We start from the raw sequence: 11,531 nt of genomic DNA, 5'->3' as shown, positions 1-11,531 counted from the left end.
ACATCGTGTATACTTCTTCTGTACAAAGATAACTAGACTTTTACAAAGAAGGAAAACTTATGAACAACATTTTCATGTTAATCACCTATGATAGTCATACTGATGGTTTTGAGGTCCTAACAACTAAACAACAATTGCATAGAAGGATGGTAAATCTTAAAAGTGAGGTAATCGCTTAAAAGGATATATTTCGTCAGGGACATTATTAGACTTAACACACGCTGTCGTCAACCGTGGTTTTTTTGTTTTGCAACCAACGCTACAAATTTCCTGTCTGACACGCAAGATCGATTGCTTTGTTTTGATTTTTACGTAGATCTATCTTAGCTTTAGAAAATTACGTAATGTTTGTTTTTGTTTTGACCTGGTTTCCATGACCAGGGAAATTTAGAAAATTGTATAAATTGAGCGCAACTATCAGTAAAAGAGAGAGAGGGTTTGAGGTTGCCTCACGTAAGAATGTCATTCTGTGTGCATAATAATCATCATTACCAACGAAAGTGAGTTTTCTTTAGTGTCACTGGGAATTTGATTCGGGTAACAGGGCCTTGACGATGACCTTACGAGATTCCCCACAAAAGATCAAAATTTTGGGGCTTGTTAGTTTTACAATCACGATATGGCTGGCACAAATTGTATCTATAATTTTGTCGTTTCTTCGCAAGAGAATATTGAAGTTTATGTAACGTAAATCGTTATCTCAATACAGCCAAGTACTTCCATTCTAAACAACTAAACAACAATTGCATAGAAGGATGGTAAATCTTAAAAGTGAGGTAATCGCTTAAAAGGATATATTTCGTCAGGGACATTATTAGACTTAACACACGCTGTCGTCAACCGTGGTTTTTTTGTTTTGCAACCAACGCTACAAATTTCCTGTCTGACACGCAAGATCGATTGCTTTGTTTTGATTTTTACGTAGATCTATCTTAGCTTTAGAAAATTACGTAATGTTTGTTTTTGTTTTGACCTGGTTTCCATGACCAGGGAAATTTAGAAAATTGTATAAATTGAGCGCAACTATCAGTAAAAGAGAGAGAGGGTTTGAGGTTGCCTCACGTAAGAATGTCATTCTGTGTGCATAATAATCATCATTACCAACGAAAGTGAGTTTTCTTTAGTGTCACTGGGAATTTGATTCGGGTAACAGGGCCTTGACGATGACCTTACGAGATTCCCCACAAAAGATCAAAATTTTGGGGCTTGTTAGTTTTACAATCACGATATGGCTGGCACAAATTGTATCTATAATTTTGTCGTTTCTTCGCAAGAGAATATTGAAGTTTATGTAACGTAAATCGTTATCTCAATACAGCCAAGTACTTCCATTCTAAACATCTTGATACATAATTTTCTTTCATTTTTATGTTATATATTTAAACTATGCCTATTAAAAATGGCTGACGAGATCATACTGGTACTCTGGCTTACCCGTTGACCACAAACTATAATCCAATTAAAATAAATTCGAGGGATCATAATCAACCCAATGCTTTTCACTATTCTACTTCGCCCGGTGTATCAATCATGCGCTCATATTGTCTGGCTGTGATTCCATTGTTATCATTTACTTACAAATATACGGACGAATTAACGTAAAACATCATCGTTAATTTGTCCGTATAATTGCGAAGCGACGAAGAACCGAAGCATCTTTATTCTGTAATTTAGTGCTGAAACATGATTCGCTGACAGCACATAATAAAAACAATAATTATAAAAATAATAATGGAAATATTTTTGTTTTATATTCTTAAATGCTACATCTACAAAGCTCACAAGATAAGGTTCTTTGTAAATAGCTTGCCTGTTACATAAGTTGAATAAACGTTATAAATGTTGACGTAGTCATAACAAAAGAACGGTATACTGACAATAGAGAATACCAAGTCATTCGTCAAAAAAATAGAACCTTTGGGTTGTCCCATGTTTGTTGCGCCGGCTTTAGCAGGTAGATCTAATAATGATGTTTGACAGTTTACGAATCAAATAGTGGTGTGTGTTGTTGATCAAGCTTAAGCATGTCCCACATTTCGAGGAAAGAAGTGGATGCTTGGCCAAAGATACCAAGGGAAATGACAGAGCGGTTAACAAATGTGACGGAATTGTATGAAGAAGACATGTCTGATATTAATTGGCGATACATGAGCCATTTCTCTATCAAAAGCAGGTCAGGATGGAATTGTTCTTCAGTGATGACAGAAGGAGAGAAGAATGTATCGAGTAAATACATACACTGAATAAATACATACATGATTATATACATAAAATTTCAAGTACATGGTAAACTTTGAAACAGAATCAAACATTTCATTTCATTTTAAAATCTTTATACACGAATTCCCTATTAGCTATAATATAAATGAACTACTTCTATCACAAATTAATTCTTTAATATATATAAAAAAAGGGGTTACTGGTCTATCTAGAGATCGTGTTTTGTTTTGGGAATTCATTAACTTTGTAGGAATCCCTTCAAGTTTATTTTAAACATGGAAATTGTGGGGCTCATTCTGGTGTTTCTTGGAATCTCATTTCATGTTTTGGCCCCAGAGTGAAAAAAACTTCCCTTTGAGAATTCCAAATTTGCCTTGGGATGTCAATATCAAGCTGATTCCTTGTTGAATAATTGGATATCTCTGATCTAGTGGCAAATTCACCTTTAAGGCTGTCAGGGCAAAGACCATTCATCATTTTGTACGTCATTATGGCCCTGTCATATTTAATCAGGTTCGAAACTGAAAGCCATTTACAAATCTACCCGTCCTCAAATTTAGCACTTTCGATTAATGTTTGAGCCCTGTCTTGAAAACGCTGAAGATGTTCAAGCTTTGTAACGGACAGATTTTCCCAAAATTCATCACCGTATCTCAGATGGCTCTGGAAAAGTGCCCTGTAAACCTGGTCCAATTTCGACTGTGGGAGTATGTTTTTAAGTTTCCTCAACGAAGAAAGTCCACTTTTAAGTTTACACTTAAGCCTCTTGTACTGGTTGTTCCAAGATAGGTTTTCATCGAAAGTGACTCCTAGATATTTTTCTCCATTTATTTCCGCGTTTATTCCCCCCTGGATATGGTTAATTCGTCTTTTATGACCAATTACCATATATTCAGTTTTATTGGTGTTCAGACTAAGCTTATTTTGCCGCATCCACTCTGCAATGTTCTTACTCCCAATGTCTTTTGCAGAGCATGTTATGCTAGTGTCGTCTGCATACATATTTGTTGAGCTTTTTTCTAAACATCGCTCAAAATCGTTTACGTATAGGATGAAAAGGAGGGGCCCAAGACACGAACCCTGGGGAATACCGCACTGAGCCTTCTTTTGGTGTGAACTGGAACCATTGATTTGGCAGTATTGTATCCTATCAGTTAGGTATTATGTAAACCTTTGTGGGGGGCTCCTTCTATCCCATACTTTGATAACTTAGAGAGCAGAATCTTGTTATCCACAGTGTCAAATGCCTTCTTCGGATCAAGGAAGATGCTAATATTTATCTTTCGTTTATCGGCATTTGAGAACCATGAGTCAGTGACATTGAGTAATGAGGTCAACGTGTTGTGCAGCTTTCGAAATACATGCTGACATTTGGAGAGCAAGCTTTTTTCCTTCAAAAAGGTGGAGACTTGATCATGTGCGATTTTCTCGATTAGCTTGGAGAATACCGAGAGTATGGATATTGGCCGGTAGCTGTTCAAAACAGTTTTCGATCCAGTCTTAAAGACTGATGCTACCCTGACTACTTTCCATATGTTCGGAAAAACACCGCTTTCAAGAGAGGAATTGAAAATAGCTGCTAATGGCTTAGATAAAATATCAGCAGCGTCTTTCACTAGTTTTACTGGGATCCTATCATGCCCTGCAGCTTTAGAGCATTTTAACTTATTGATCTCGTTTTCAATGAGTTCAGGATCAGCCCTTTGAAAATCAAAGATAGTTTCAACCGGCAGTCCCTTGCTGGGTAGGTAATTCAGTGGGCCATCGCAATCTTTGGCTTCAATATTTTCGGCTAGTATTTGGCCTATGGAAATAAAGTGCCTGTTAAAGGCCTCTGCAATTTCATCAGGCTTCTCAACACGTTGACCTTCATGGATAATTGACAAAGGAGGACTATGATTTGAAAGTTTGTCTGATACCTTGTTTATTATTTTCCACAATTCCTTCGGATTATTTGAATTGTCGTCTATCATGTTACGTTAGTATGATACAGCAGCTTTTTTGAGTTGAAAAATTACTCTGTTTCGAAGCTGCTTATATCTTGGCCATAGTGCTGGATCTCTCACAGCCCATCTCTTAATACAGTCTGTCTCGCACATCAAATTCTTGATCTTTGGAGAAATCCATGGTACATGTGCATGTCCCGTCTTAGCGTTCCTTTTTTCAACGGGGCATGCACATCCAGGACAGCGAGAAAGAGATCGTAGAAACTGCTAGCCATCTTATTAGGGTCATCCGCAACACATAGTGGTATAAAAATCTGAGCTTTTTAAAACCCGAAAGTACATTTATGTATGTAACGATAGTATTACAAACATCCAAGCTGTGCAATTTTCTGTTAATTTGGTGCTGACATTGTGAGCCGCAATATCAGATAAGAGATTGTGAGCCACTAAATTAGGCCTACTTTTTTAATTTCTTTTCAATGAATTTCAATGAATTTGAATTTCATATCAGGCAACTATATCTTTTGATAAACAGAGGGCTTTATTCATTCTACCGACAAAGATTTCTGATGTAATCTCTAGTACCTCTTTATACAAGATACAACAGTTAAGAAGCCCATGTTTGATAACAGAAATAACTGTATAAAGCAAAGAGGATTCCACAAGCCTGCCTGCACGTGCTCTTTTTATAAAATCATAATAATAAAGTCCTTAAGCAATGATGTCACAAAAATATCTTGTTAGAACTTTTGAAGTTGGATCCAATACCCTGAAAGACCACCGTGAAATACTTCCAATACCATGTCAAATCACCAGATGGTCCCATGGGCACCATCTCAGATTCTGTTTAAACTTCTATCATATGAACCTTACCTGGAAAAAATGAAATGCTGAAAATTTCAGCTTCATTGCTCAAACGGTTCAAAAGTTATCGAGCTTTGAACTTTTGTCAAAATCAGCCAAAATTTCACATTTTAGGCTTCGAGCACAATTTTGCCAACTTTGACATTCAATAACTCAACAGTGTTGAAAGATATCAATTTGAAATTTGGTTCCCAAGTAGTTTTTCACCCAAATAAGTCATTTTTGGCAATATTTACCACTAAAAATTACTATTTTTGAAGATATGGCTTGCTTAAAATGATAAAAACACCGTTTTAGGGGGTCCTCTAACATTTCAAGAGGCTACTGACAAGCATGAATTACACTATCTCTTCAAATTTTTTTGAAGTCATTTAGCAGATGTGTTGGCATTTAAAAAATGCTAAAAATAAAGCTTCCTTTATGTTTCAGGCCCTGCATTAAGCCACATTTTAGAGGGTACTTTAAAAATTTCAGGAATTTCCTTGCGTTTCGAGACTGTGAAAAGTAGCGTAGACAGTTGAAATTAATTTAAAATTCATGCATATTGAAAGATTTACATAAGATCTTTCATTTCAGAAAGTTTGAAGATTGGTTCTAAATCAAAAGTGGTTTAAATAACCTCTGCTTTACCCATTGTATTTAGAAAATTGCATTTAAAGGGATAACATTGTATGTGCTGTAAAACATAAATTATGAAGTTACCATCAATAGAGTATCAATAATTAATCAAACCCTAGTTAAAAAAGATCTGAAAATGTTGTTAAATACTGTCTTCAATGTTTTGGTGATATTAATCACTTTAATTAATCACTTTAATATCAAAAGCATGTTTGCAAAACAGTTATTTTGTATACATTAAAATTTGTTCATAGTCTTTTCTTGCCAGAAGATAATCTTGAGCACTGTATCCTTTAACTGCTGGAGGTTTAATCTCACATATTACTTCAGTAAAAGGTACCCAACACTGACTAGAATTGTCATCATTAACCCACTGAAAAGTTAGATTTTTAATCCTAAGAAAATAGTTAATCTAGAAGTGTTGTTGCAAAAATATTGATGTTCAGCTGTTAGATTATCATTATATTAAAGTCATTTTTATGATTAATCAGATCTTTAGATTAGATTAATCAGATCTTTCTAATTCTTATATTGGGAAGCTGCTCCATCAGTAAAGTATTTAACATTTTTAATGCAAGGGCTTTGTGTGCAAATTGTCGGCAGCAATTTGGAAATGAAACAATGAACTACTGTCTGATCATGCTGAAGATGATCTGGTATTACACAATAACAGTCACATTTTATTTCACCATTTTGATCTTTATAATACACTGCAAAGGGATGAAGTGTTGCCTGGTTATTTTGCCAATAAAAACCTTGAACTGCATCCTGAACAAGAAAGGTGTAATTCTCAGCAAAATCCATCAAAGTTATGCATGTTTCTTTTTTGCACTTCTGCCTTTTCCTCTTTTAAGGATGATGCCTGTTGAACTTTTATGTAATGGTGATGGCAAAGTCCAAATATTTTCTCAGTTAATGTATCAATAAGGTCATTTACATACAGTGATAAGTGAAGTTCTGTTAGTAGAAACCCATTGCTTGTAAGATACCATATCATCAATCTCAAAATCATTGAGTACAAGTGACCATAGAAAACATGGAAGCTGCACTTCTAGATTAACTGTTTTCTTAGGATTAAAAATCTAACTTTTCAGTGGGTTAATGATGACAATTCTAGTCAGTGCTGGGTACCTTTTACTAAAGTAATATGTGAGATTAATCCTCCAGCAGTTAAAGGATACAGTGCTTGAGATCACCTTCTGGAAAGAAAAGACTATGAACAAATTTAACGTATACAAAATAACTGTTTTGCAAACATGCTTTTGATATTAAATTGATTGATTAAGTTATCACCAAAACATTGAAGACAGTATTTAACAACATTTTCAGATCTTTTTTAACTAGGGTTTGATTAATTATTGATACTCTATTGATGGTAACTTCATAATTTATGTTTTACAGCACATACAATGTTATCCCTTTAAATGCAATTTTCTAAATACCATGGGTAAAGCAGAGGTTATTTAAACCACTTTTGATTTAGAACCAATCTTCAAACTTTCTGAAATGAAAGATCTTATGTAAATCTTTCAATATGCATGAATTTTAAATTAATTTCAACTGTCTACGCTACTTTTCACAGTCTCGAAACGCAAGGAAATTCCTGAAATTTTTAAAGTACCCTCTAAAATGTGGCTTAATGCAGGGCCTGAAACATAAAGGAAGCTTTTTTTTTAGCATTTTTTAAATGCCAACACATTTGCTAAATGACTTCAAAAAAATTTGAAGAGATAGTGTAATTCATGCTTTGTCAGTAGCCTCTTGAAATGTTAGAGGACCCCCTAAAACGGTGTTTTTATCATTTTAAGCAAGCCATATCTTCAAAAATAGTAATTTTTAGTGGTAAATATTGCCAAAAATGACTTATTTGGATGGAAAGCTACTTGGGAACCAAATATCAAATTGATATCTTTCAGTACTGTTGAGTTATTGAATATCAAAGTTGGCAAAATTGTGCTCGAAGCCTAAAATGTGAAATTTTGGCTGATTTTGACAAAAGTTCAAAGCTCAATAACTTTTGAACAGATTGAGCAATGAAGCTGAAATTTTCAGCATTTCATTTTTCCCAGGTAAGGTTCATATGATAGAAGTTTAAACAGAATCTGGTATGGTGCCCATGGGCACTTCCAGAAAATTTGGTGATATGACATGGAATGACCCAATAGAACAAAAGAAGGAAGCAGACTAAATTTGCGAGTTTGGTGTAATTGTTTGAAAAAAGAGCTGACTGTCTATCAATCTGTATTTTAAGGTGGAAAGCAGGCTAGGCGATCTTACATTAATATCAAAAAGGTATATTTATCAAAGAATGCCAGATGCATCATTTATGTGTCTAAATGAATGCGAAGAACTTCGCAAAGTTGGATTAGTCAGGACCACTAGATACTTACGAGCAAGTCAGCTTAGTCAAACTTGCGCGTAAAACCTGCACTTGACTTCGAAATGGCAGATTTTAGACGTAAGCAACATTGAATCAAACATAGCTGTCTGTTTTGAAATAATTCATCTGTTAATTGGCTGCACAGTGTTAAAAAAACCCATAAATGGCCCCAAAGTGTCTAGCTCTCAATGGCAACCCAAGAGTTTGAAATTTCAAAAATATTACCTGAAGGTATTTCTTTAGCATTCCAAATGTTTCTCTTGAAATCCTGATGACATACTTAGAGCTTCTGAAAATATGGAATGAAAAATGTCAGCAACCAAGAATTACAAAAGACTAGCGAGCACACTGGACAGCAGATAAAGTTAAAATTTCGAGCAACTTAGTAAAAACTGTTGTTGTACCCGTAAAAATTTCCCCAACTTACACTGCTGGATTTTTATAAGAGAAGCCTTCGCAGTTTAAAGAAATGAGATACATACAAAGTAAGCCTGCAGTAGAATGTTTTTCCCTAAAAGTATGGGAATGACAGGTTCACAATCCTAGGTAGTTTCTGACTAAAGGGGGGAGGTTCTTAAAAACATTTATGCATCTAACTATATATTTGTCCATAAACAATTGCGCCTAAACTTATCATACCAACGAGGTAAAATGTCTCTGCCTCTAACTTTAAATTTTTTGGCTTTACTGAAATTCACTTTATATGGAGTACATAACATAAGACTGGAATCGGCTTCAATAATCAAACTATTTGCAACATCATTCTTGAATAAATGCAATGTTTACAATGCTTTCAACGTCGAAGAACACGAGGCTAGATGATCAAAGACATCCGCCAACACAGACAGTGTCATGGATTGTGAACAGTACTTAGTTGAGCAATCTTATTAGTTATGAGTTGATCAACTACGTAATTCTGTGGGCTATAAACACAAAGGACCATCAAGGAAACAGTTATAGCATGATGACAGCAAAATATCAACAGAAATACAAACAGTTTTACCGAAACAAATCGAGGATTTCATTGCTACAAAACATGTGGTCTCTTTTTGTGATGCATTTTAGTTTTCTCAAATCCTCTTGACGATATCCTTCTTGATATGGCTCAAATTTAGCAAAGAAAGCATTAGCTAAAAGAAAAACAAAATGAAGATATTAAGGAACAAATGATTGTGACTACAGCCATAAATGATAAAGTGATAATAGTATGACAAACATTTTCACGAACCACTCCAACTGAGATAGTTAAATATTTGAAGATAAATTTGCAAATAAATGTAAAAGGTACATTAAACCAATTTTGGAAAAAATATCATCTTTCATAGGACAAGGAAGTCAGATGATTTTGTTGACAACCTGGTGGCTTCGTTGTTTTTGCTTTTCAATTAGTGACCCCTTTTACAAAACAATAATAAATTTAAGGATTGTTTTCAGCACACATTGAAGCATAAAGAATCTTCCAAAAAGACTTTACCTACCTTCAACTTCTAACTCTTTGTAAACCAATTCAAGGTACAAATGTACAAACAGGGGATATAAGACCAATGACATTTCAGGCTGAAAATGACCATATGTTATTTTTCAGTGAAAAAAGCTTTGAACTAAATTTTTCATAGCATAGCTTAAGTTTAAAACCAAAATACTTGCGATAAATTGTACAATCTGTAGCCATCAACTATGGTCATTTACAAATTGTTCTCTAAAGGCCCCATTTTATTGTATTCTACCAAAATAGGTAAAATACTTAACATACAACTACCATGATTCAATCTTAAGTACAGTTCTAAAATTATTTCTTCTAACCAATTTGGCACTAAAACATCTGCTATTTTCAAATTTTAAGCAGACAGCAATAACAAAACCTTTAAACAATGCAAGCAAACCCAAGAATCACCTGAAGGATAGAAATTAACCTTAAAAAAAACATCATTAATTTCTAGATGGTGAACATCTTACCCTATGAATGTCCAAAGTTCTTCCAATAAAGTCTTGTAAGCTACAAGATAAAAAAGCTTGAAAAGGGTTTAAAAGACAACAAAGCTCAATTAGAAAGAAAATCTTAGTGATGAAATTAATAGATGTATTTTTATGTTCATTTAATAACTCTCTATAAAGTGAACTAGATTAAAACTATACCCTCTTAAATTCAATTAAATCTTCTATTAAAGAGAATCTAGACAGATTTTTTCCAATTATTACACTCTCAACTGAGTATTAAGCATTGTCAAGAAAAGATACCGGTGGATATTACAAAATGTCAATCTGTTTAATTCATGATTATATCCAATTAGTCTTGTCAATAAAGTACTGCTTAATATCAAGTATATCTTTGAGGCATTTAAAACCCCAGATGACATCAAAACAACAACAATTAAACCAATATTATGGGCCATTAATGTTTTGCTTTTAGGTGAATTTTGCTACCCTTTTCAGGTAACTTTATTTCTTGTGAAATCAACAATGTTGAAAAATATTTGCACATGCCCAACAAAAGAAGGGTGCATTGACAAAAGTTAAACAGGGAACAAAGAGATTCATTTAATGATTTCACTAATTTAGTTTTTGGCTACTTCAGCCTTTTCTTTTATATCTTTAAGATCTTTATTCATAGCCTCTATTCCTATTCATGAGAAAAAACAGATATTTAATGACTGAAAGTAAAGAGATTCAAGTCCAAGAGATTAGAAAAATACATAAAGTAAGAATATCATTAAACATAAACAAGAAAATAACAAACTTATGAAAAAAAAAAAGAAGATAACAAAATTATTGAGTGAGCTGGTTGAGAGTACTGTCTTTCATGATGCTGACACATGTTTGCAAACATTTCAAAAGCAACCATGTACACTGTGCTGAATGAGAATAACTGAAAGAATAACAAACTAAACAGCAATGAAAAAACTCACCCTTTGTAATATTCAGCATAGTTGAGAGGATCACCCTCACTATGAAAAAGCATTTCAACTTTTAAGTATAAATTTCATGAACAAAGAATCAAATATACCAAATGTTGAATAAGCTAATTCTGTGAAAAAGGTGAATTAGTTCTTTTAATAAATTTTTATCAATGCTTTTAGCAAATATATATGAAAACACACATGGGTAATGCAAAGTTCAAATGCCAAGTTAAAGCGCAAGCCAACTACCTAAAGTTTATTGAGGTGAGCATTTTAAAAAATTTTCAACTTAAAAAGGTCTTAGTTTCCAAAATGTTTGCTATCTATAATTCTTTGATAAAGTAGGATTTGGGCATTATTTTAAATGCCTAAAACGATTTTGGCAACTGTGGGAAAAAGGTGAAGGATAGCGAACAGTTCCTCCTGCACAGCCCTCCTTTTCAAGAAATGCACAGAAATCTTCTTCTTCAACTTCCAAACATTTCCAGGATTGACATATGCCAACAATTGTTGTTGCAAAGGTCTGACATATCAACTGTTGCAAATGGTATCATTTTGGAATCAATCTCTCTCTCTCTCTCTCTCTCTCTCTCTCTCTCTCTCTCT

The 11,531-nt window shown here is 33.9% G+C and overlaps 1 protein-coding gene across 2 annotated transcripts in view; it reads right to left on the bottom strand.

The window, feature by feature from the left end:
• LOC135681511 (transcription initiation factor TFIID subunit 5) overlaps positions 1–11,531 on the bottom strand; it is a 52,017-nt gene that overhangs the window by 38,306 nt on the left and 2,180 nt on the right. For both annotated transcript variants that reach the window (XM_065196029.2, XM_065196028.2), the window contains exons 3-7: positions 10,935–10,973; positions 9,985–10,024; positions 9,507–9,585; positions 9,032–9,158; positions 8,254–8,317 (exon numbers count right to left, since the gene is read on the bottom strand). In XM_065196029.2, coding sequence (XP_065052101.2) covers positions 8,254–8,317; positions 9,032–9,158; positions 9,507–9,585; positions 9,985–10,024; positions 10,935–10,973 — 349 coding nt within the window. The remainder of the gene's footprint in view (positions 1–8,253; positions 8,318–9,031; positions 9,159–9,506; positions 9,586–9,984; positions 10,025–10,934; positions 10,974–11,531) is intronic.

This window comes from Rhopilema esculentum, chromosome 12, assembly GCF_057945365.1.
Source record: "Rhopilema esculentum isolate cy_ngs chromosome 12, ASM5794536v1, whole genome shotgun sequence".
NCBI classification, from domain to species: Eukaryota; Metazoa; Cnidaria; class Scyphozoa; order Rhizostomeae; family Rhizostomatidae; genus Rhopilema; species Rhopilema esculentum.
This window is presented reverse-complemented; position numbering and strand designations above follow the sequence as displayed.